The 27,378-nt window shown below is 35.2% G+C and overlaps 1 protein-coding gene, 1 long non-coding RNA gene and 1 pseudogene across 2 annotated transcripts; 1 reads left to right on the top strand and 2 right to left on the bottom strand.

Moving 5' to 3' along the window:
• Positions 1-359: 359 nt before the first annotated feature.
• LOC114169239 lies at positions 360-11,550 on the top strand. The gene is made up of 2 exons (XR_003600865.1): positions 360-884; positions 11,319-11,550. It is a non-coding gene; the product is annotated as an uncharacterized LOC114169239 (long non-coding RNA).
• A 1,415-nt stretch (positions 11,551-12,965) lies between these two features.
• Positions 12,966-15,986, bottom strand: LOC114170124 (annotated as a pseudogene).
• A 7,020-nt stretch (positions 15,987-23,006) lies between these two features.
• Positions 23,007-27,173, bottom strand: LOC114169225 (G-type lectin S-receptor-like serine/threonine-protein kinase CES101). Its single transcript, XM_028054278.1, has 7 exons — positions 25,971-27,173; positions 24,995-25,105; positions 24,681-24,880; positions 24,365-24,575; positions 23,806-24,043; positions 23,570-23,720; positions 23,007-23,475 (listed from the first exon to the last, which is right to left on the bottom strand). The coding sequence occupies exons 1-7, from the start codon at positions 27,133-27,135 to the stop codon at positions 23,170-23,172; spliced, it is 2,382 nt and encodes a 793-aa protein (XP_027910079.1). The 5' UTR covers positions 27,136-27,173; the 3' UTR covers positions 23,007-23,169.
• Between the last annotated feature and the right edge of the window lie 205 nt (positions 27,174-27,378).

The following is a 27,378-nucleotide window of genomic DNA, read 5'->3' as shown; positions in this document are numbered from 1 at the left end:
CACAAAACTTTTTTTTAATTTACTTTTTTCTTTATTTTATTTTTTATTTTTTATATTTATATATTTTTTATTTTTTATTTAAATGATTTTTTTTAAATATTAATGTGAGAAAAAATGAAAAATAAACATATCTTTTTTATAAAAGTGTTTTAATTTGAGAAATGTATTCAATTCTTTATTTAAACATAAAATATGAAAAAGAGTATATTTTAGAAAAATATATTAATAATATATGAATAAAGAAAACAAAAACAAAAATGAAAAATATAATAGTAAAATAAAAATATCAAACAACAAACATGTATAAAGATTAATATTAATATTGGAATATGTTTTTCTCAACGGCCCCTTTTTCTCTCTCTCAAGAAATAAAAAAAAAAAAAAAAATCTAACAACACGCATCACGTCTTAGACAAACACCTGCAAACAAACATTAATACTGTTTCAAGATTCACACTACTCCAATTTTCGATGGCAACAGTACCCATCTCTTAACTTTTTCCGTTTTACATGGCATCACCATCAAGTATTTTTGAACCCATCCATCTCCTCCCATCAACCAAGACAGAACCTCAAGCTGCCCTACCAAACATTATTCTTCCTCTGCACACCTTCTTGAGCCCAACACGCCAACCCACACACGGTTGTTTTTCTACCAGATTCAACACCACACATGCGTATCACATTTTTTCTTCATCCTTAACTTTTATCCCGTACACGACCAGCTTCATCCTTCTCCTTCCTAAAATTTTCTTTTCTCCGATCACCACTCATCTCGTTCTCCAAAAATCACACCATTCCGGTGAGTTCCCGACGAGACCAGCAACGGCGACGATGGAGTCCGTACCGCATCCACCCGAGAGGAGTGTGAACACAGAATATAGGTAAGAATGCTTTCTGAATTTGTAATCTCAAGTCTGTGTTGTTTATTTCAGAGGATTACAGTATTTAAATAGTTTTGCAGAAGATAAAATAAAAAAAAACTGCTTCCCCACTCTGCCGCAACTCATGGGAAGCTTTTCTGAAAAATCGGGTAGCTAATATATAGCTCCCTCAATCCCTAAAGAATCGGTCAGCATAAGACCGTTTATTTAAATAAAATAACTCACAAACGTAAATATGCAAATAAACATAAATCCACTAACAATCCCTCCCTTAAACTAAAGCTTTAAGCTTTTAAACTTTAGTTCTGATGCTTCAATCATGCCCAACATACTTCTGATCTTCACAAATTGCTCCAGCTTGAGTGGCTTAGTCATTATGTCAGCTATTTGATTTTGGGTGCTGCAGTGGCTCAACTTGATTTTTCCTTCTCTGACAAGATCTCTTAAGAAATGAAATCTAACATCAATATGTTTGCTTCTGCCATGAAATACTGGATTTTCAGATAACTTAATAGCTGAATTACTGTCACACAGAATTAGAATGAGTTTCTGTTCTTTAAAACCAATGGTCTCCAAAATTCTCATGATCCAGATGCATTGACATGCACATGAAGTTGCAGCTATGTATTCTGACTCTGTAGTAGATAACGTCACTATTGGCTGCTTTTTGGATGACCATGAAACTGCACCTGTTCCTAAGGAGAATACGAATCCTGATGTGCTCTTCCTATCGTCTATATCACCTGCATAATCACTATCTGTATAAGCCACTAGTTTTATATCTTCTCCTTTCTTGTAGAATATTCCAAGCTCAGTAGTTCCCTTTAGATATCGTAGGATTCGTTTGATAGCATTCCAATGAGTCTCTGAAGGATTAGCCATGAATCTGCTAATTAGACTGACCGCATACATCAAATCAGGTCTGGTTGCAGTCAGATACATAAGACTTCCAACTGCTTGTTTGAAGAGCGTGGCATTTGCCTTAGTTTCTGTATCCATTTTGGATAACTTGGTTCCTGGAACTATTGGATTCTTTACTGCATTGCACTCTATCATATTAAATCGAGCCAATACTTCCTAGGCATATTTTCGTTGACATATGAAGATACCATGTGTACTCTGCAAAACTTCAATTCCCAGAAAATACCTCATCTTCCCCAAGTCAGTCATGTCAAACATCGATATCATAGAATTCTTAAACTCATTACACATGCCTCTATCATTGCTAGTGTAAATTAAATCATCCACATATAGACTTACAATAAGAATTTTACCTTCCTTTGCTGACTTTGTGAACAGAGTATGTTCGCAAAAACATCTTTCAAAGCCATTATGTAAGAAGTATGCTTCTATTTTGTTGTACCATGCTCTGGGTGCTTGTTTGAGCCCATAAAGTGCCTTCTTTAATTTGTACACCTTTTCTTCCTGTCCCTTTTCTATGAATCCAGCTGGTTGTTGAACATATATCTCCTCCTTTAGTTCTCCATGGAGGAATGCGCTTTTCACATCAAGTTGAAAAATAAGCCAGCTATTTTGTGCAGCCATAGATAGAATTATGCGAATAGTGTCTAATTTGGCAACTGGTGCAAACACTTCTGTGTAATCCACTCCATAGTGTTGTGCATAGCCTTTTGCAACTAACCTTGCTTTAAATTTTTCAACCTCACCGTTCTCCTTGACCTTGGTTTTGTAAATCCACTTCACTCCAATTGGCTTCACTTCTTTGGGAGCATGAGTTAATTCCCAAGTTTGGTTTTTCTCTATAGCCTCTATCTCTTTCACCATTGCTTCTCGCCACTTCTTGCTCTTAACAGCCTCTTCAAAGGTTACTGGATCAGTTTCTGCTACTAGCATAGCATTAGTATTGATGTCATCATATATGCTTCCCCCTTCTTCATAGTCTGCCATCCATACAGGTTTTCTTCTATTTCTTCTCGCCCTCCCTTCAGTTGGGACCTCACATGTTTGAGTGTGAGGTTCGTTTCTGATAGTTGCTCCTACAGTTTTTGGTTCTGGCTGCTGCTCCTCGTTGTCGGATTCAGATTGTGTATCAATGTCATCTTCTCTTTCAGCAATTTCTTGCTGTTTTTCTGCTCCACTCTGCTCCCACCTCCAACTTTTATTTTCTTCAAATATAACATCCTTGCTGATTATTATTTTCTTGTTGACTGGATCAAAGAGTCTGTATGCCTTGGATTCATCACTGACTCCAAACAGAACACATGGTTTGCTTTTGTCATCAAGTTTAACCCGCTGCTGATCTGGTGTGTGGACATGAGCTAGACACCCGAACACACGAAAATAATCAACAGATGGTTTTATTCCACTCCATGCTTCCTCTGGGGTCTTATCCTGGATGGCTGATGTAGGGCTTCTATTCAGAATGTGTGCACACCATTTTGTTGCTTCTGGCCAAAAGATTTTTGGAACCTGTCTTCCAATTAGCATAGAACGAACCATATTCATGATGGTTCTATTCTTTCTCTCAGCAACTCCGTTCTGCTGCGGAGTATAGGCAGCAGTCAATTGCCTTCTTATTCCGTGATTTCTGCAGAAATCGTCAAATTCTTTTGAAGAAAATTCTCCTCCTCTATCTGTTCTTAAACAGATAATACTTTCTCCAACTTCATTTTCAACTAATGCTTTGAAGCTTTTGAACAAAGAAAATGTTTCAGCCTTCTCACTTAAGAAATATATCCAAGTTTTTGTTGATAAATCATCAATAAAACTTAGAAAATATCTCTTATTGCTGCTTGATGTTGGTTTGATTGGCCCGCATAAATCTGCATGAATTAGCTGCAGTTTTTTTGATGCTCTCCATACTCCTTTCTTGGACATAGTGTTCCTGTGTTGTTTTCCTGCCAGACATTGTGTGCAAATATTTTTAGGGACTGTAATTCGAGGCAAACCTGTCACCATTTGTTTAGAGGCAAGGGTGTTTAAGCCATCATAGCTTAGGTGTCCGAGCCTGTTGTGCCACAATTGAGAGTTGTTTTCTACATTCATCTGGAGACACGTATCTATTCCCATGGCTGCTGTCAGTACAAACATCCTGCTAGCATTCATTTGAACTTCACATATTTCTCCTTTCTCAGGGTGTGTAATAGTGCAAGTATTGTTCTGAATTTTAATACTCAGCCCTTTTTCCTGAAGTTGTCCTATACTCAATAGGTTATTTTTCAGTTCAGGAACATAGTACACATGTGTGACAATATGCATCAATCCATTCACCTTCATCCGAATACTTCCTTTCCCCATTACAGCTATATGGGTATCATTTCCCAGCTTTACTTTGCCTCTAAAATTCTCATCTAATTCTGAAAACCACCCCTTGTTGCCACTCATGTGGTTGCTGCACCCTGAGTCTAAGAACCACTCATTCTTCTTTACTTCTTTGCTTTCTGCGATAGCCATTAGTAAAATTTCTTCCTCGTGTTCTTCCTCCATTTCTGCATAATTTGCTTTCTTCTCCCACATAGGACATTCATATTGAAAATGTCCAAGTTATGACATTTGAAACATTCAACTTCATTCTTGTTGAATGTTTGCCTCCCCCTTCCTCTACCTCGGAAGGCTCCTCTTGCTCTCCCTCTTCCTCTTCCTCTTCCATCAAACACAGTTTGCATAACTTGCTCGACTTCCACTGAGTGTGTCATTCTCTACTCATGAACTAATAGACTACTTTGCAATTCATCTATAGTCATGGTGTCCAAGTTATTGGATTCTTCAATTGAGCATACTACATAGTTGAATTTTGTTGTCATAGACCGTAAAATTTTAGCGGTTATGACACTTTCTTGCATATTCTCTCCTACTGCTTTCATACTTTTGGCTATCTTTAAAGTGCGGCCAAAGTAGGAATTTACTGTTTCGTTCTCCTTCATTTGCAGTGTCTCAAATTCTTTGCGTAAGGCTTGCAATTGCGCACGTTTCACCCTTGTGGACCCTTGAAATTTCTGTTTCATGGAATCCCATATATTTTTGGACGTTTCATCATTTAGAATTGTATCCAAAATTTCTCTATCAATTGCTTGATAGAGATAATTTTTCACCTTCAAATCTTTGAGTTTTTGTTCTTCCAGCCGTTGGAGTTCTGCTTCTGATGCTCTTGCCTTGTTTGGGACAACATCAATACCGTGTTCCACCAAACTCCAATACTCCTTAGAGCGCAGGAAATTCTCCATTAATTTTGCCCAATGGTCATAGTGACCATCAAACTTTGGAATGGCGGGTTGAACGTATTTGCTTGGTTCAGCCATTTCAGGTATACCCAAAACTCACAGTGTATCACTCTTCCCAACCCCAATTCAGAAAGCAGAACTCTCTAGTGTTTCTCTCTCTCCCTCTCACGATCTTTCACGGTAGCTTTCTTGGTTCAGACCCCTGTGAAGGAGCTCTGATACCAAATTGTGAACACAGAATATAGGTAAGAATGCTTTCTGAATTTGTAATCTCAATTCTGTGTTGTTTATTTTAGAGGATTACAGTATTTAAATAGTTTTGCAGAAGATAAAATAAAAAAAAACTGCTTCCCCACTCTGCCGCAACTCATGGGAAGCTTTTCTGAAAAATCGGGTAGCTAATATATAGCTCCCTCAATCCCTAAAGAATCGGTCAGCATAAGACCGTTTATTTAAATAAAATAACTCACAAACGTAAATATGCAAATAAACATAAATCCACTAACAAGGAGCACCATCTTCTTCCCATCATCGCGCGCATCCCTCTCGGCTCCGGCGAGATTCTAGCGAAGATCTCACCGGCGACGTTAATAGGAGTCGTGAAGCTCATCCTCGGGAACATCCCCTGCACGTCGTTGCACTGCGAAGTTGTTCCGTGCAATCACTCAGCTCGCCGACGATTAGAGTTCGCGCCCTTCTTTCCGCCCACCATTGCACGAGTCAGCAAGCGGAGAAAGGGCGTTTCGATTCCAAGTAACCATCCTATCTCTCCCTTTCTCTGATGCATTTTCCTGTCTTTTTTTTTGGATTCATTAGTGTGATTTTTGTTTGCTTTTTCTACTGGGCAAATCATTAACGGAAATTACGAAATTAAGCAGGTTTTTTTAAAATTATGGAGATTGGTAAAACGTGCAGTCACACGATTTCCTAACACAAAAATCGTGTTCTCTTGAACGTTTTCCCTGCGAAGTGGGTTAACAAGTCAAATTGAGAAATTGTATAGGGGATGACGTTTCCTACCAAAGTCGTCAGGGCTCAAAAGGTTTTTAGATGAAATCATGGGGGGTACACGTTTTGTTGTCCTGTAATCGATTACCATCTAATCGATTACAAGTTGCATTCCCGTAATTCTGGATTCGTATAATTACACTTAATATAATCAATTACATACGTAATTTTGACATTTTTACTCCATTGCATTTTAATTGAATCTAAAGGTGGTATGGTTAAATGTGACGAAATAAATTTAACATCAAAAGCAATAAAATTAAATAAAACAGAGATAATAAATTAAGGATGAAGTTGTAAATAAAGTGTAATGTAACAAATTACAAGGTTCATGATGAAAACAAGTAATTAAAATCTAAAAAATTAACATTAACATAATGTAGGTTTAAGATGGTGGGGAGTGGCGATGCACGTATGTCATGTCTTTTTCGAGTCGATCAACCCGTGCATCTATATCATCAAATCAGGTACCCACAAAAGCATAGAGGTTACGTATCTCATGCATAATATCATTGAACATTATAGAGGTAGGATCCTGAACAGGGTGAGGTTGTGGGGACGATATCTGCTCGTCATGAATAGGCTGATGAACAATGTAACGCTTATGCACCCATTCATAATTTTGGTTTTTGACAAAACCAAATGAATGAATGAATGATTTTAGCACCAATCTGGTAATTCATGTTTCTCATAATGTTCATCTTCAACAGGAACCTCATATTGATCAAATATATTAGTAATGAGGTGTGGATATGGTAGAGGGGCATTGTCCCGTAAAACCCGTTTCATGTAGTTCCTAACAAGATGAACCTAATTGATCTCCCTTCCAGTCAAGAGAGCTTACATCAATATGATGTCTTCCTCAGTGGCCTGTGCTAGATTAGTACAACGGGGCAGCAGACTATTTGCATTGTCACAACATATTATTCTTTTGGCATCATGACTTGAATAATCAACTTTCCATTCATCTACCATATTCCCCTCAAAGCACACATTGTGACTTCCCAAATTAGTCATACCAAAGAAGAAATTTGGATCTATTTGAATTGATACATTCTTCACTTCACTATGTATATCTCCTTTATCAGTAATGCACAAATTGGAATAAAAGACACAAACTAATTTCAGATAATAAACATCAACAGTAGTAAGGAATGGTAGTAAACCCAAATTGTTCAACACAACATAAAACTCAAAGTTCTTGCCATTGAAAAAGGCAACATCTAGGTATCGTGGTTCAATGATGTCTCGGTTGCAAAATTTGGATGAATGCCTTGCATCCTTTGGATGATTCTTCCATTTGGATGCTTTTGAATGATTCAATCTGTGGGTTATGTTCAAAATTGAAAATTATGAAGTTTAGAATGAACGAGATGCAATTTGGTTAAGAATTGAGGCTGATTCGTGGATGTGGAGGTGCAGGACAACGGCAGGCAGTTGGGAGAGAATGGTTTCACGCAGTTAAGAGATAGAAAATGTTCATTTTATAGTGCAGGACAACCTATAATCGATTACAGGGTTTCGGTAATCGATTATAGGGTTTTTGTAATCGATTACAAACATAGTATACGATTACATAAACATGTAATATGGCAAATGTCACTATTAATCGATTACATGGTACATGTAATCGATTACAGCGTAAGATTATTTGCTAAATGCCCTTGTTAATCGATTACAAGTATCCTATAATTGATTATAGTGTGAATTTTTGCCAGCAAAGGCACTTCTTAGTCGATTACTGAACTTGGTAATCGATTACAAGTCATTTTTCTTGACAGCTTATAATTTGGTTACTTATGAAACATAGTAAATTATTTTGCATATATCGTTTTGTTTACTTCGACACTGGAAAGGTTAAACAAATTCCATATATCAAATTACAAAACATAGTGAAATTACACTACACTCCCTTGAAATCATAAAGAAACAAAATAAGCAAAATTTTAGTGACTGAATACAATTAAGGAAATAAATTAGGGCAACCATCTATATTTTGTATTCCTGCGCTTTTCCACATATCATTCAGAATTGATATCTTCATATTGTTTAGAAGGTGTTAGTGGTCGAATATCTCTAGTTTGGATGAAAACCTCAATTTAGAAAGAAATGTGTGGTTTAACGGATCGGTCTAGACTTTTAACATGATTCCAGTGATTGATCATCTGTGATAAGTCAAAGTCACATTTGATTTCTGCAGTATCATGCACCAGGCGTCTGTTGCGTATTATCGCAGGTCGACAATAGTCAATTTGTTTAACTATTCTTCGGTTACTACATTCCACTAATTCTATTATGGTTTGTAATAATTGATTATAGGTGTAATCTTGTCTGATTGATAAGGTTTTCTAGCATCCAAATTGAATTCAAGACCAAAACCATAACTACTCTTTATGATCCCAGAGTCTCTTAGAGGTCCACCATAATAAATAATTGTTGGTAAAATTGAGATGGAGTTTGAGGATGAGGATGAGGTGTTTGGGATTAAAAGAGAAATAATTTCTTCAATAGATCTTGTAAACGTCACATACAACTCAATGATTGTGTTTAATGGGAAAGAACACTTAAATTGCAACATTTGAAAAACATCTTCATCGGTCTTCAATTTAAATGTCGCATACATAGTATGTCCTTCGGAGTGATGGTGGGGTCGTTTGAAGTAGATGTTGTTTATAGATGTGTTTAAGGGGCAAGTAATAGTTGCGCAGACTTTTTGTTTTAGCACGTTGTATCTGCAGTTGTATGGAATACGAAATAGTTTAGGACTATCACATATGAACTTCACTCCATCATCACAGAGTTTCATTTCATCGTTTGCAAATAAGGCCGCGAGGTAAGAATTTGTTAAATCTTGAGATTCGGTGATGCCAAATATTTCACTGGGAAAATTATCCATGTATGGGTTGTAAATGATGTTGGAATGGGCAAAGAAGATGGAAACGAATGATAGTTTTTTAGAGTTCAATTTGTGTAATTGATAGAGTGGCATGTGCATGGTATTTATAACCATTATTGCATACGTATAATTGAAGTGGTAAAATTTATAGAATTAAATGAAAATACATGAAGGTCCCATAATTAAATTTTTTATTATACAATTATATTCATCAACGATGGTCGCCTATGCCACAAGTTGGCCTTCGTGTTGGTCGTCGGGGTCGTCTTTCAAGTTGTGGTGGAGTAGGGGGAGACTCACTTTCCTCATCAGTTTCTTTAACTTTGACGAATTGAGAAGCTTCATCAGATCCATGAAATGGCATTTCCGATTGATAATATTGTTGTGAAGAGGAAGGCCATCGGTATACTGATGGTAGAGTCCATGTAGATGTCCAAAACATTTGTGATGGAGCACTACCAAAGCTGGAAAATTATGGCACGAAGGAACTACCATACATATGGGATGGACCCGTGTCAAAGGTAGACGGTGGTGGGAAAAGACCATACGAAGTCAGAACCTGATGAGCAATGACGGAGGTTGCATTCCCTGGTCTCAATTTCCATAACCAGGCGTTTGATTTTGTGACTGAAGGAAGTAAAAAAAAGGTCCTATCAGTACGTTGCTAGTGATGTGAAGGCAGTTCAAGATATTGTTCAGGCATGTCATACTGATAGACGAACAATAATTAATTCACATCTTTCAAAATCAATAATACAAATTTAGAATTTTCAAATACAAAAAATATTGAATTCTCACTTCATCATTGGACAATTAGTTAACAAACGAAATGTATCGGATGGTATGAGTGATGTAACATTGCATGTACAATGATTTATGACGCAGATGGTCACTCTTGCTAAATGGTTCACCTCGAACAAACGAATCGTGACGATTATTCCATAGTGTTATATATCGATGATGATATTGTCTCCAATTAATATCCGCCCTTACTCGGAGATCAATTCTGTGAACCTCATCTAGGTTAATCGGGTCTGGTGGGATGCTCTGTCGCCAACCAAATTGTCTGACCACCTGGTCAACTTGGTAAAATTCCATAGTCGTAAAACAAATTAGAGGAACAAATGCTCGAATAATTTGATAAACATTTATGATGATTAAGCGATTCACCATTGGTTGGAAATAAGGTGTCCATAGGAACTGCAATAATTAAGCAAAATATTAAATAAACGAAAATACCAAGCTAATATGTACAAATATGTATAGGCACAAAACGTAATAAGGAACTTGTTTCGATTATATTTTATCAATTTTCTTCCGAAACTCGAGCACAACTATTTGGTCATGGAATATGGAATGCGTAAGTCGACACCACCTTACGCTTAAGGGGAACACTAAGCCAACCTCAATGTTGTCATCCATGACTAGTTCAATTTCTGGATAGATACATGTGAATCTCTCCCAGGCCCAACACTGTAGTAGTAACATGCATCCCTTGATGTTGTCTTGTGTGAACTTAGTATTGTGATCTAGTGCACGATACAAACAAGCCAACACTACTGCTCCCCAACTCAAGTTTGAAACATTAGACAAGTCTCTTAACAGTGACAAATACATAAAATGAACGAGACTAGTTGATGTATTTGACATCAACATACCACCGATTAGTATAAGGATGTGCATATTGTGCAATTGTGTCGTGGTTGGCGTTAGGCGGTAAGTCTGAACTGCCAGCCGAGGGCGACTCTAGAGAACTGGCGCCTAGCGGTGCTGAATGACCGTCAGACGGTCTGTAGTACGACTTTGCCTCGTAGTGCTTAGGCTACGCCAGACGATAGTGCAATGGCAATTTGTAGTGTGTGGTGTTTTGAATGGCTAGTTGTGAGGGTCTTTGATATGGGATATGTTTGCATGGATTATGAGCGAGGAAGTTCGTAATGGAGCTAGAAACGCGTTATGAATACGGATGGGGAGGTTTGTATTGAATGTACTCTTGTGTGGGGATATGAGCGGGGAGGTCTGTATATTCCGTGCTCACACTTAAAGTTGTTGCGAGCGGGAAGGTTCGTAACTAGATGTGTTCACGCGTGTTGGACTACGAGCGAGGAGGTTCGTAGAGTTGAACCATGAGCAGGCAAGTTTGTGGAAGCATATGAAATTTGTAAGACCATGGTTGAGGATGTGTTAATCTCATATAGGTTATGAGGTTAGGGTTGCCTATGTACCTTATAGTATGAGGGTTGTTAAAGATGGAATCTTGATAAGTTAAATTCTTTTAGGTGAGGTGTTTTTATTGTTGATTTTGCATGTTTTTTCCTGTTTGAGCTCACCCTTTCTATTTGTGTTTAGTGATGATCATGTGATTTGTCACACGGTAGCAGTTGATGGTTTTGGTGATGTTGGAGATGCATCCAGACTGAGTGAGGGCCAGAGCTTGGGGTTGATTTTAAAAAAGCATACTTTAAACAATTTGTATTTCTTTCAAGTGTGGATTTCTACTTGTAATAGAATAATTATGAGATATTGAGTTTTGATTTAGACGCGGATAAAGTTTTAAAATTTCCCGCGTTTTTGGGGATAATATTTATGTTTGAATTTATTTTCAATTATAATTTTCTTTATTAAGTAATATCCAATGAGGGTGTTATAGACTAGGTTGGACTCAACTAAGCTAAAGGTGGCCCGAAAGTGACTTAGCCCGGAACAAACCTAACTCAACTCTGGTCGAGGTGGACCTAAAATTACTCTAGCTAGCATAGACCCAACTTGACTCAGCCTAAAGTGGAACCAACTTTAGTCGCCTTAACATGGATCTGACTTGACTAATTCTATCATGGGCCCATTTAACTCGACCCAATGCAGGCCTTACTAGACTTGGTCTAAAGAGCATCTAACTTGACTTGGACTGAGGTGGGCTCGACTTGAGTTGGCCTGACGTGGGCTTAACTTTGCTTGACTTGATATAGGCTTAAATTAACTTACCCTAACATAGACTCAACTTAACCTAACCCAAGCCTTACCAAACACAACCTACTTGATTGGAACTAACCCAACCCTGTCCATACTGACTAAGGATCAATTCAAGTAGACCTTATCTTTGTCTTACTCAACTTGACCTAGGCATGACCCGACTTGACGAACATAAGTTCAACCCTACTTTCCTCGAAAGAAGTCAGGCATGCCTAAGTCTAACTTAACCATCCCAAAATTAGATAAATTAGATTTGGCCCAACCAAAACACAGTTTGACCTAACTTGTACCAACCTGTGATCGGCCTAACTTGAAATAGATCAGGCTGAGTTAAGTCGAGCCTAGACCTTATCTGTCTCGACCTGACTTGGACTAGACCTAACTTGGCTCCTCTTTCGACCAACCTCAAATGGTGTAGGCTTAACCTAACTTGATCTAAGTCCATATGTTGACCCTAACTCCTATAAATTTTGGTTGCATATTGATTTTATGAACTTTTTCTTATATGGGTTTTTTGGTCTTATAGACTTTTTTTGACACCAACGCATGAGTCACGGCCAAACCCCATGAGCTGGGCCAAAATTCACATGTCTAACTTTTGTAATTGTATGATTGTTGACCTACACACTCTCGTCCAAATCCTTCAATTATTGCATATCCCTTCATTGTTGCAATTGCTCTCGTCTAAATCCTTAATTATTACAATACCTCCATTATTGCAATTGCATGATTGTTTACTCATACACTCTCATAAGTTAATATAAAGTAATTAAATTTCAATTCAAATTTCAAAATTGCTTTATATGCATGACCTAATTGACACAATTACAATCTATTCACATATTTGTGATAGGTGGAGGACTTGAATCCAATTAGTATAATTGAAACTTGAGTACACTAAAACTATAGTTGCAATAACTAGAGAAGTAAAATTGAAATTAAACCCTGTATAAAAAACCTAACCAAATATGGGAGATGAATCTGTACAAGAAAAATATATACAAAAACAGGAATCTCGATCTACACTCAAGAGGAAGCAGTAATTTCTTCCATAGAGTCAGTATTTAACTCCTCAGAAGACACTTTCTTATAAGAGTAATCTCTTTCACAATAGAAAGCAGGTCTTTGAGGCAAGTTAACTATTGAACATTCTTTTGTTAACATTGATATAACATTAGACATTGTTGGTCGATCATTTGCATATTGTGCGACACATAAGAGACCCACATGAATATCTTTTCACTTCGTCAAGATCAAATGACTCACTCAATGATGGATCCACTAACCGGAGAAGTGCACCTTCTTTCCATAACTCCCATGCCTATCAATATTTTAGACAAATTAGACAAAGAAGAATAATATACAAGAAAAAGGAACACTTTTATAGTTATTTCACGTACATGTCCTATTAGATTAAGAGGGTGATCATCATCATAGAAGCTAGTGTTTCTTCTCCCACTAACGATTTCAAGCAGCAAAACTCCAAAGCTGTAGACATCAGATTTTGTAGAAAAAATTCCTTCCATGGCATATTCAGGAGACATGTAACCACTACAAGAAAAAGTAATTCATAATATGACAAAAGCAAACTTTATGTACATATTTTTGTGTTGGAAAGAAATAGTTTTGAGAGCTTACTAGGTTCCAACAATCCTACTAGTATTTGTCATGGATTCTTCCTGTGTAAACATTCTTGCCAATCCAAAATCAGAAATTTTTGGATTCATATTCTCATCAAGAAGTATGTTACTAGCTTTCAAGTCTCTATGAATTACTTTTAGTCTCGAGTACTTATGAAGATAGAGTAATCCTTGAGAGATTCCTCCTATTATATTGAAGCGCTTCTTCCAGTCCAAAACCTTGCCTCTGTCACAATCTTCTCAAGGAAAGGAATCATAAATATTCTGAGAATATATACTACAGACAAAGGTAACAAAGCAAAAGGACTTTCCTAAATTTCCCATCGCATGAAGCATATTGCAAAATTAAGTTGAGAAATAATTCTCACCAAATAGGTAGTAGTCCAAGCTTTTGTTTGACATGAACTCATAAATTAGAATCCTTTCCTCTTCATGAATACAGTATCCAAGTAGTTGTACAAGATTCGTGTGCTGAAGTTCACATATAAGGAACACTTCATTTTTGAATTCCACAATTCCTTGTCTTGATGTTTTTGAAAGTCTTTTTATTGCAACTTCTTGCCCAGAAGGAAGGATTCCCTAAAATACCAACGAAAAATATTACTGGACCTTTAATAAAGAAACTTCTTAATTAATATCACAAAATTAATACTTGGTTTCATATCACCTTATAAACAGGTCCAAATCCACCTTGTCCTAATTTGTTTTCAGGAGAAAAATCGTCTGTTGCCGCCAATACTAATGTATAGTGAAACACTTTTAGATTTTGTATCATCTTGAATTCTTCGTCAAAGCCTTTGACATCATCGAATCTATTTGGTGCTGCTAAATCTGCATTATTATTATGATTCTCCACACCTTTTCGTTTTATAACTAACCTTCAAACAGACGTTTTCTTTTCTTTATGGCAAGAGCAATTGCACAGATTAATAACAGAGCAGCTACTACTGATACAACAGTTATCCATATCCACATTTTTTTACCTGCATGAAGCATTCGGCATTTACAAACACAAGCTAAAGTTAAATATTAGTAACTTTTATGATACTTTAAAAGTTATAAACTAAATTAAAAGGGAAGTACAAGGAAGTTCTGAAATTCTGTAAGGTAAACACACCTTTGTTATGGGATTTGTTTGCAAGTACGAAAAACTTATTTCCCCCACTTGCAACATTAGTACCTTTCGTAGAGTTCCACTGAAAGAACACACAACCAGTTCCATCATCATCATCAAAGTATGTGAATCCAAAACAAGTGCAGTTTCTCCAGCACATATCCTGACAATCACTTAGGCCATAACTCGAATTTGCTAGATGGGTTGCCATGTTTTCATTGGGGTACCCTACCCTGCTGTCAAATACATCACCACGATGCCTACATAAGGGTATCTCCTCCCATCGTTGGCACCCTTCATCTTTGTTGTAGCCATAACACAGATCAGCCCTCGCAACATTATTATCAACACCATTCCGATTTATCAGCTGCCCAGTTTCTAAAAGCGCCCATATTGTAAGCTCTTCACTGAAAGTCGTGATTGAGAAGTAGCTTTCATTTTCATTTGAGACAATCACGTAATGTGTGTCGTGCATGAATCCACTGTTTCCCAGTTTCCCATTCGCCCAACACAATTTCCCTCTTCGCTTGATCATCAATTCCCTTTTAGTGGGTTCCCATTCAAGTTCAAATGCCCCAACACTTGGTTCTTCAGTAGTCAACCACGAAACTAGTGACCATTTATGACCACTCTTGTGATTCACACCTAACTTCATCCCAGGGAGCAAAGTATTAGTAGGGTAATCAAAACTTTGCCACAGCGTAGTGTTTGTTCCATTGGGGTGAAGTTGTTGCAGCACAAAGTTGCCTGTGTCCAACAAGGTGGCCACAGTGTTTTCGGAAGGTTGTGGTGAAGAATAAAGGATGATGGGTTCAACATGTTTGGATTCTATTTTCAGCACACCGGAGTGGCTTAGCAACAGCCTTGCATGCGTGTCAACAGGTTGATTTCTATTACCAATCCACACTTCCCAATTCTCCTTTTTGGGGCCACATATGAGCAAGTAATAACGGTTACTAATTTTTTTAAACTGAATGACATAATAACCGTTTTCAGAACTTAACAGGGTGGTGGACTTCAGTCTTTCTCCAGGCTTCAAACTGTTCTTTTCAGAGGTAACGTGGATACAAGTGATCCACAACCAGAAGCTCAAAGCAAGCACAAAATATTGAGGTTTAAAACTCACCATCTTCGCATACTGAAAGTTCAGACTGGATAGTTTAGTATCCCCGGATGTTGGAAGGTACCATCGTTTATCATTTAGGAGCAACGAGTGGTGCACGTTAACTAGCTTCAATTTCAAGTACATTCAGTAACTTTTTGCACTATGTTTTAGGGTAGATCCAAAATAAATAAGAGTACGGTCAAGTACGTTTTTAGTCATTTCTGTTTAAAATTTTAATACAAATGCATCATATTAGTATTAAGTTTTTTATATTATTTCACATATTTCTAATTTGGTATCTATTAGAAAATGGTTTGACACGTCAAAAAAATTATCATTCTAAACACTACGACAACCTTCACATACTCTTATTTTAGTGTCAAAAATATTGTCGTAAATTCGGTAACTTTTACAGTATTTTTAAAGGTTAGTTTAAAATTGAAAATTACTTTGTTTAACTACTTTAAAAATTTATAATAAACCAAGGTTTATATAGAACAAATTAAATAAAAAGTGGTATAGAACTTTTTCTCTTAAAAACTTATTTGGGTTAAATGAGAGAATATTTTGAGTGTTGTTCAATAAGGAAGTTGAGATGAATATGTAAGGTATAAACTCTTATGCAAGGATAATATATGTATCAATCATATTTAAATTCACACACTAACTTAACAGATGAACAGTGGATAACGAAACAAGAACTTTCTTTACTATAGGGGACCAAAATTTGTTGAGAATAATGGAGTAAACAAAAGTAAAAAAGCAACTTTCCAGCATTCCCCTAAGCCAAGTGGAAAGTTCAAAGTAGATTGAGAGGAAGCAATGAAAAAGAATTAACAATATTTTTTCATATTCAGCAGATTGTCCAAGTCCCTGGGAATTAGGCTTCCATATTCTGTTTACGTTTGCAGTGCATACGAGTTTGCACTTGTGGCTTGTCACTGTAGGTTCTGCATGGTGGTTGCCTCTTTCTATCTCTTTAAGCTTAACCCTTCATAATTTCTTATTACTCTTGTGAAGGATGGTGAGGGTTGTCATTGGTCTTGCGGGTCTAGTGACTTATGAAACGTGGATGGATGTTTCCGACTTCGACAATGACATTTGCATGGTTTATGGCAGCCTTTTAGTTTGTTCATTTGTGGTAGTGAACATAAGAGAAGCCATACCACCCATGTCCCCTCCTTTGAGTCACGTGAGCTAAAATGAAAATAAACTTATACCTCATTTTTTTCTTTCCTTATAGGACCCATGGTGGTGCATCCAAAAAGTACATGTTTACCACTTTTAGTAAATGTTAAGCCTTGGTAACTTTTACGTAGCATTGCATGATTTTGGAGGGATGCCTTTCCTTTTCTTCCTTTCACATCATGTGGTAGGTGTTTGTAAGGAGGCCATGCGACCCACATATCTAAACTTTTATTTCAATAGCTTTGGGTTCTTTGTTTCTATGGCATTTAATAACTTTGTTTTGATTTGTTCTGACGTAACTTTTATGCATGGCCAAGTGATCTAATTTTGAATATGTGGGCCACAAATACACATATATACTTCAAGTATTCATGCCTTTTGTTTTCCTTCTTCACGTCTTTGGTGCAATCCACGTTTGAGATTTATGGCCAGATTCTCTTTTTCTTTTTGGTGCATCCATATGCGGTTTGGTGATGGTTCTAAATTTTTTTTTAAAGTATTTATATAAGAATTAAGCATGGTACATGAATATTTATTTGCACGGCGATTTCAATTTAATGATAATATAAATATGAGTTTATATTTCTTTTGGTTGTAATATAAAAGTTAAAGTCGATATAGTGAATTATGTGGTATAACTCAGTGTGAGTGTGATTACAATAATTAAGTATTTTAGTTGGATGTGTTATCATTTGCAAGGTCTTTGTTAAATTTTGTTTATGTATCATTATTTATTGTTAGCTTATTCCTATTTGTTTGTTTTGTGTGTTGTTTGTGTTTGTGCGATGATCGTATGATGTGTGTTATACGGAAACAGGTGATATTGCAGATGATTCTGACATGGAGTAGACTAACGTGAGAAAGGGGTGAACTCGGGATTTATGTTCATTTTTTTTAGTTGTTAATTACATATTAAAGACAGTGTAATTTATTTTTAGTGTCGTTGTTATTTAAAAATTTTAGACAATGGATGTTTGAACTACGTATTTTTTCATAGATTAAATTATGAATTTTTTTCTTAAGTTCATTTTATTGATAATTGTTTCCGCTAATAGTGCTCATTTTATAACTTTTCATGATATTCAAACATTTGGGGTGTTACAATAGACAATTTTTTGAAAACAATTCATCATATATTGGTGGTGAGCACGATGAAGACATTAATTCTTGATTTTACTGTGATTTGATTTTCATCTCATGGGTTGCTTTAAAAATTATTTAAATATTTGAATACATAAAAATAAGTAAATAAATAATAATTTTTCTTTTTTATGTGGGTTGGTAAACTAACCCGTGGAGGGTTGAGCCGGATTGTAAAATTTTTTGCTACCAAAAAGTGAGTCAGGTTGAACTCACTCATTTTTAACCCGGCTCGTGTGAGTCGGGTTGACTTACTTTGACATCTATATCGAGATCATTGGAAAAGTCGACAACCTTGACGAAGTTGAGAACCTTGATAATCTAATATATTCTTAGATATGGTTACATATTAATGAGTGATAATAAAATATTTAAAATATTATGATAAGAGATATTATGATTTATTAATTTAAAGGACTTATTTTATTTTCTGAGATAAAAATTCCTTGAATATTTATCGAGAAGATATTAAACTGATTCTCTAAAAATAAAGTAGTTATAAGAAGGTATTAAAACTGAATTAGATTTCCTAAATATGATAATATATCTAAATCATTTATGTAGGAGATAACTGGATTTTTGGGCTAATAGTTTCACTAAAAATAGAGTTAGGGTTAGGGAAATCAATTCCATAACTTTTCGGTGATTTAGAGAGTGAAAGTTAAGGAGAGCCGTGATTATTTTTGTAACATTTTTTTGAGAGGAACTCATGAGAAGGGATTTAGAGTTCAAAGTGAAGGTTAAAAGGTTTTATTTTCGACCTTTAAATTTTTAGGTAAGAGAAATTAACTTGTGTCAAATCCAAAGCTTTTCACTGATTTAGAGAATGAAATTTAAGGAGATCAGTGAGTATTTTTGAAGCATTTTTGGAGAGAAACTTGTTGGAAGGGGTTTAGACCTCAAAGTGAAGATTAAAAGGTTTTAATTTCAACCCTTAAAATTTCGGGTAAGGAGAACTAATACGTGTCTACCTTCATTTGTTTATCTTCTAAAAGATCAAGCAAAGCAAATGTTGACGTTTACAACTGACCATCTTCGAGTTCTAAAACTTCAGACTGCAAGATTTACAATCACGGGATCTAAGAAGGGACCTATCGTTTATCATTTAGGAGTAACGAGTGGTGCACGTTAACTAGCTTCAATTTCAAGTACATTCGGAACTTATGCATTATGTTTTAGAGTAGATCAGAATAAACAACAGTATTACTAAGAATGTGGAAACTCCTTCGTTCTAAACATTTCAATATTCATGTAAACGATAATCGGCAAATAATAGCTAAAAGATAATATCATACTCAGAGTATCATACTATCTATACACACAGATATTTATTTAATGTAAAATGTTAAAATTAAAATTTAATTTATAATTTATTATGTTAAATGAAATTTAAATTAAAATTTAATTTGTATTTAATTTAACATTATATTTTATATTTTTTTAATTTGATTTATATTTTATTTTAAAATATTATAATTTTTTTTTTAAATATCAATTTGTATCAATGGGTACTCACATGTTGTATAAAACTTACACTAGTGCGTAATGGGTTTTTTATAGTGTCCTATATGTCTCAGCTCACTTGCAAACGAAGCATATGAAGACGCGGTGGCACTTTTATAATTTTTTCGAACTTTTATGCTTTGGTTATACTTAGAATCGAGGCATAAACCTCCTAAAACTTTTATTTTTGCCGCTGCTTTGATATTTTTAAACTGGTGGCAAACTTTTATGCCTCAGGTCATATATCTAACTGAGGCAGATAGATGTTTATGCCTCGGGTCTATTTTAACCGAGGCATATTTGATTGCTTTTCAAGTGGAATATGCCTCGGGTCACATCTAACCGAGACAGATAGATGTTTATGTCTCGGTTTAAAATCAACCGAGGCAATAAGCCTTCTTAAGGTTTAAAAGAAATCGCGTGAAGTAGCGGCCATTTTTTTTTCTTCCTTTTCAGAACGCCATTGTTGTAGAATGTAGAGGTTCCTTCTTCCACGTAACTGCAGTTTCGTCTCTCCACTACCAGTCTGTCGTCGAGCGGGTCTCCTCCGTCACGCGTGCCTCCTCCATTGTTGTCGTCGTCGAGGTTGTGAAGTCGCTTCCATTGTCATCGTTCAATCCCACTTGTAGGAATGTTCTTCTCCTTTTTCTAATCGTAAAACCCTCTTGTGGGTTTCGAACGTCGATGTGTGTGTCAAAGTTGCGATTTGGCTCACATTGGTTCAGTCGTGGGTGGTTTCACGTTTTCCGTTTAGATATGGTGGTGAAGAGCGGTTGTTCTGTGTCGCCGGCGAGATGAATGAAGGTGTCGCGAAGTTCTTCCAGTGTGATGCGGTGGTCGAAGATGGTGGTGACGACACACTGGTGACATTTAGGGTTTGAAGGGTGGTTAGGGTTTCTGATTTGGGAGAAGGTTGAAGATGATGATGTGGCACACTATGGTTGGTGCGGGTGTGTGTACAAGGATCATGGCTACGTGTCATGTTGTTATTGAGTCAGAAAGTACTTTTTTTAAATTTGTGATGGACATTAGGCCTCTGTTCCCTCTAGAACCGAGGTAGTAACCCTCGCATATGCCTCGGTTCATAACCGAGGCATAAATATATCCTTTTTTACCTCGCCAACATATGTCTCGAGTGTAAAACCAAAGTCAAAAGGCCAAAATAATCGCGAATAACGTGTTGAATCTCCTGTTGCAAGTCATGTAGCGGATAAAAACTATTTGTGTCTGACCCAACCTGTTATCATCCCTACATTTCACCGACCTTTATAATTTCAGGAGTAAAAACTTTTTTGGTGTCAAAATATTATTGACTTTTACACTATTGTGTTTAAGGGTAGTTTGAAATTTAAAATAACTTTGTTTAACTATTTTAAAAAAATATAACAAATCAAGGTTTCTTTAAAACAAATTAAACAAAAAATGATATCGAACTATTTCACTTGAAAATTATGTGGTTCAATAAATGAGAGAATATTTTGAGTGTTGTTAAGTAAGGAAGTTGAGATGAATATGTAAGGTATATAAAACTCTTATGCAAGGACAATATATGAATCAATCATATTTAACCATTGACACACTCACTTAATAAATGAACAGTGGAGATTGAAACAAGAACTTTATTTCCTACCGGGGACCAAAATTTGTTGAGAATCAAAAACAAAATCTATATCACTTAGGGAATGGAGTAAACCAAAAACATTTTTTCAGTATTCCACTAAGCAAATTGGAAAGCGTAGAGTAGATTGAGAGAAGCAATGCAAAAATAATTAATAGTATTTGTTCAGCAGATTGTACAAGCCCCACGGAATTAAGCTTCCTCACCAAAAAGAGAATTTGATGGTTTACAGTGGACGATTAAAAATAGAAAAAAAAAACATAAACATAAATATAGTTTCTAAATATTAGAGTAAATGATATTAATATCAATTTAAAGGACTTTAGTATCACATAAATGATTAATTTAAAAAATAATATACAAATAAGCTTCGTAAACATCAACTAAAATAAATAAGATTACAGTTTAAAGGATCATAATTTAAATTATTTTTAATATTTATATTTATTTAAATTAGTGTCTTATCATAAGGATAAGGAGAACAAGAATAAAGATATATAAAACTTCGGTCCATCCATTTATAAATGGTAACAAAAATTACTAAAGAATACAACGTAATACCTATGATTGCAATTGTGCAAAGTATAAAATCAGATGTTTAAGCCAAGCCACAAACGTACCTAAAGTCTTTCCTGCGAATTGAACCTTTATACTTGGCAAAGCAACATTCCATATCTTGTACCAAAGAGGTGGAGATACAAGCTAAGAAGACTCCACCCGCCTTTGCTTGAGACTTCCTATGATGTTTCTCCATCAACATGTGCCCACCTCTCGATAATAGGTTAGGTGCACCATTAAGCTTTTGTTGTCGTCAATTATGTGATCGACATTCACTTGAATTGTTCTTAAGAGAAAGACATTGTCACAAGTATATTTTGAGAATCGTCATCTTGAGTTTCATGCATGCTTCTTTCTTCCGGTACAACAGGCCATTTCTTATTATATGGATCATTTGCATGGAATGTTTATCTTGCCTAAGCTACCGTAATAAACCTGAACTTATCCATCCTCACTCTATTACCATCCATCCGTTTACACTTGAAGACTGATAGTCTAAATGTCACAATCAAATTGTCATTTGTCATGTCTTGTATGATTATAAAGTAACTCATAGATGAAAGTGGTCATATATGGACACACTCAAGTATGTCTTTAGAGAACAACACATAAAGGTTCCAACCAACATTTTATCAAATTTATGCATAGATTTACGATATACACATATTAACAAATTATCAAAAATAATTTTTCTAAACTGAGTTCGTTGAACAATTCAAAATTTAATACAAATGATTATACTGAATCTCAAATGAGAAAAAAAGGTTTGCTCAATGTCTACATCCAAATTTTATTTTCACATTTTTTATACTCGTTATATTGATACCTCATATCAAATTCCATTTTAATTTGGGATTATTTCTACCATTTTCTTCTAAAAAATTAATTGTAGATAGGATTTAATCATATCAAAATGTGGACAACATCAATTTTATCTCCTTTCTGTTATTATTTTCATCATAAACCATTTTTTGTTCTATATTAATTACACATATTTTTCTATCAGTATGTAGTATTGAATTTTCGTAACATTCTAAAGGCTTTGAATACCTCATATGGATATTTGTATTGTATTCAAGAGTATTGAAATTGAATATATAACAACGTGTAAAGCAAACTAAAGTGTCATTAAATAGAATACAGATATTAAGGTTCAATGCTAAAAGAAAAAACTTGAGAACAAAAGCTATTAAGGCAAATGACAAAGCAGTAATACTATGAATCAACTCTATATTCAACAGTATATTGATACAAAGGGTGGTGTATATGCAGCAACCAATATATAGCAACCAACCATATCTGTCATAATGAAATAACAACAACTTCACAAGTAATTAATACTCTAAAATGGTAACTTTTTGCCATCAAATTGAACAAACATTAAGAGAATTCTCGTGTGAAAAATCTAAACCAAATTCTTTAGTGGATGTTTCTTCCCCAAGAACTTTTGTTCTAACATAATATGCTGGTTTTTTAGGCACAGTAGTCACTTTAGTTTTGTTGGTTAACATAGATACAACGTTGGAGATAGAAGGGCGATCATCTGCATTTTCTTCCACACATAACAGACCAGCATGCACACATCTCACCACTTCATCTTCTGAAAATGAATCATTCAGTGATGGATCCACCAACTTAAGAACCTCACCTTCTTTCCATAGCTCCCATGTCTAGAAAAGTGGTTATTTTTTCAAGTTAAATTACCAATAATAATAACAGTACTATAATGTGTGATGAAACATTAAAGTGAAGTACTTATCGTACATGTCCTACTAGATTCAGTTGTCTTTCTTCAGTGTAGAAGCTATTGTTTCTTTTGCCACTAACAATTTCAAAGAGCAACACTCCAAAGCTATACACATCAGATTTTGTTGAGAAAACCCCTTCCATGGCATATTCAGGAGACATGTAACCACTACAAAAAGTAAAAAAAAAAAAACATGTTACAAAACAACTTAAGTTTATGCAACAACTATGATAAACGAACTTGGTTCACTCACTAAGTGCCTACAATCCTGGTTGTGTTTGATTCAGAATCCTGCTGTGTGAACATTTTTGCTATGCCGAAATCAGAAATTTTGGGGTTCATATTCTCATCAAGGAGTATGTTGCTAGCCTTCAAGTCTCTGTGAATGATTCTGTGTCTTGAGTATTTGTGAAGGTATAGTAATCCTTGAGCAATTCCTTCTATTACACTGAAACGCTTATTCCAATCTAGCAGCTGATTTTGTGCAGAATCTTCCACAATGAAACATGAATATATATCCTTGTCATTTCATGATAGAAAAACTGTTGTAACTTAGCCATCATAGTTTGTGAGAAACATCAAGTTCAAAAGTTAATTAGCAGTTCTTAATTAACATAAGAAACTCAATTATTGGTCTGATAATGAATTTTTTAAGCTGAAAATAAAGGATTTCTTATCAGAAGAGAATATATCATAAAGGGTTTCAGAATAAATGACTGAAAAAGTCGACTTTAGGAATCTTTTACCAAAGAATAGTTTTCATTTTTTTTTTCATGTGCATATCCAACACTCTATGATCTTAAATTTCTTACCAAATAAAATGCAGTCCAAGCTTTTGTTAGGCATGTATTCATATATCAAAATCCTCTCTTCTTCGTGAATGCAGTAACCGAGTAGCTGAACCAAATTTGTGTGTTGAAGTTTAGATATGACTGTTAATTCATTTTTGAATTCCACTAGACCTTGTCTAGAAGATTTTGAAAGTTTCTTCACAGCAACTTCTTGCATTGTAGATAGAATTCCCTGGAGAAAAACCACAGAAATTATCAATCCTCTAAAGAAAACATTAAATGCTATATTTTAACAGTTTCATGTGACCTTCTAAACTATAAAGAACAAAAAGGTTACCTTGTAAACAGGTCCAAAACCACCTTGTCCTAACTTGTTTTCAGATGAAAAGTCATTTGTGGCCTCCATTATTGATGCATACTTAAAAACTTTCAAGTCATGTTCCTCCTTTAAAACAACTTCTAGTTTTTCTGCACAAGAAGAGGTGCTGGAAGCTTCAAGATCCTCATTTTCAATCCCCATTCTTTTTGTTTTCAGCTCTATTTAAATGACAATGTATCACAGATAAAAACCATAATCAAGGACCAGTGATAAAAATCATGAAGTAAAACACTTAAGAAATGTAGATTATAAAAAACAACATTGATGCATACCTTCAAGGTCATGTTTTCTTTTCCTTAACACTCTACAACACAGAAGGCAAAGGCAGATTACGAGTATAGTAGCTCCTATCGCAACAATTGGCCATATCCATTTTTTTTGTGCTGATAAGAAAAGTGATAAAAATCAAGAAACAACAATTGACTTCAGAAACAACACTTACAAGAAATATATTGAAACCAAGAAATATAAACCTAACTATAACAAGACTAGAATAAATGAAGTTTACCCAACAAAAGAAGACATTCCTAAAGATAAGATATATATATATATATATATATATATATATATATATATATATATATATATATATAGTTATGAGAAAATAGGCAAAATTCAAGCTAATAAAAGTAAAATAGAAATCCATATTTTGTATATAAAAACAGTAGATATAACTAGCTTAAATATGTTTCTGTTTTCAGAAATATAAAGACATTTGGCTTGTACAATTTTATATTTAATAATAGAGTACTATAACTAAATTCTAAAAGCTCACATAAACACTTTAATTATTCCTCCCATCCAAAACTATTCCACGAGGGAAACAGAAATCAAACTTTTAGTTTTAAAAGACTTTTTAAAGTAAAGCTATCAAAAATAAACTTTAACTTTAGTAGCTTTTAGGTTTAAAAAAAAGTAGGGAAAAGTATAAATTTTACAGCGATTAGAAAATAAAAAATAAGTCATATATACACATGGATCAAATTTCGGTATATATGGTCAAAGAAAACATCTTCAGAAATACTTATTTATTTCGAATAAAATTTAGCTATATAGTAAAGTTGTCAAATTATAGTGATAATAGATAGACGAATTTGTTGTCAAATTATAGTGATAATAGATAGAAGAATTTCGATTCTCTGTTCAATTTTTTAATATTATCCTTCAGTTATGTCTTCAAAGTATACATAATGAATGTTTATTTCGACATGAAAAAAAAATCAGAATCTTAACTCGGTATAAACTTACTCTTGTTATGGTTGGTCTTTACTAGCATGTAAAACTTGTCACCCTCGCTTGCAATATTGGTACCCTTGGTTGAATTCCAGAGAAAGAAGGTGCAACCAGTTTCATTATCATAAAGATGAGTGAATGCAACACAGCTGCAGGTGCTCCAGCAAATAGCTTGGCAATCATTTACACCATAACTTGAATTTTCTTCATGTCTTTTCAAGTCCAAGTCAAGATTGGCATAACCTTGCTTCAGTTCAAATGCATCACCAGAATCTCTGCAATAGGGTAGATCCTCCCATCTTCTGCACCCTCCATCTGTGTTGTATCCATAACACAGATCAGCCCTTGCAACATCACCTCCATTCCTGTTTATCAACTGTCCAGTGGACAACAGTGTCCATTTTGTAAGATCTTCATCAGAACTTTTCAGTGTGATGTAAGCTTCATTTTCATTTGAGACAAACACGATGTTGTCATAAGCCTCCCCCATGATGTTCTGCAACTCGTTTTCACCAGCAGCCCAGTAAAGCTTTTGTTCTTTCTTGATCATCAACTGCTTTGTTTTGTGCTCCCATTCAAGGCTGAATGAACCAGGAGTGGGAAGATGCTTACTCAACCATGAAACCAGTGACCATTTCCGACCAGTTTTAAGGTTCACACCTAACTTCATCCCTGGCAGCAAAGTATCAGTGGGAAAATCAAAACTTTCCCACAACACACCCATTTTAGACCCATTGGGGTGAAGTTGCTGAAGCACAAAGTTGCCTGTGTCCAACAACATGGCCACAGTGTTGTTGATAGGTTGAGGAGGAGAATACAGAATAATTGGTTTCTTCAGAGATGCAGATTCTATTTTGAGTACCCCAGAATGATTCAATGCTAGAACTGCAGAATTTGTGTCAACAGGTTGGTCTCTGTTAGCAGTCCACACAGCCCACTCATCCTTTTGAGCATATATATATAAGTTTGCAACATTCTCATCATCATATGTTGTGCCAAAGTACATGCAATATGTACCCTTTTCTGAACACAATTTGGCTCCTTCTGTGGCATTCAAGGTATCACCTGGCTTCAAAATATTACTGGTGGCTTCAACATGAACACAGGTAATCCACCACAAGAACAAGAAGTAGGTCAGAATTGGCAACATATGAAGTTTTCTATGTTCACTGCAAGCCATGATTTCTGTGATAGAATGATTCAGTTGCTGAAATTTTAAGCTTCAATTAAGCTTTTGGTTTTGTATAATATAGGGTAGTTATTGAGGACAAGCTGTCTTTTGGAAAAAGTTAAACATACAACCCCACTATTTTGGGAGACATTATTCAAAAGGATCTTTATTACGTGATGAAGGTGGATGTTAATTAATTACGTATAAAGAGTCAATTGAAATTTTCTATTAAATTTTCACAACTTTCTTTTA

This window comes from Vigna unguiculata, chromosome 11 (assembly GCF_004118075.2).
Source record: "Vigna unguiculata cultivar IT97K-499-35 chromosome 11, ASM411807v1, whole genome shotgun sequence".
Classification (NCBI taxonomy): Eukaryota; Viridiplantae; Streptophyta; class Magnoliopsida; order Fabales; family Fabaceae; genus Vigna; species Vigna unguiculata.
This window is presented reverse-complemented; position numbering and strand designations above follow the sequence as displayed.

What these genes read in the sequence shown, in the direction of transcription:
- LOC114169225 (XM_028054278.1), bottom strand. Translation starts at nt 27,135, where the DNA reads ATGGCTTGCAGTGAACATAGAAAACTTCATATGTTGCCAATTCTGACC. An exon ending in ACCAGGATTGTAGGCACTTA is followed by an intron (nt 23,721 to 23,805) that starts GTGAGTGAACCA and finishes TACTTTTTGTAG; the next exon opens with TGGTTACATGTCTCCTGAAT. An exon ending in AACTGAATCTAGTAGGACAT is followed by an intron (nt 23,476 to 23,569) that starts GTACGATAAGTA and finishes CCACTTTTCTAG; the next exon opens with ACATGGGAGCTATGGAAAGA.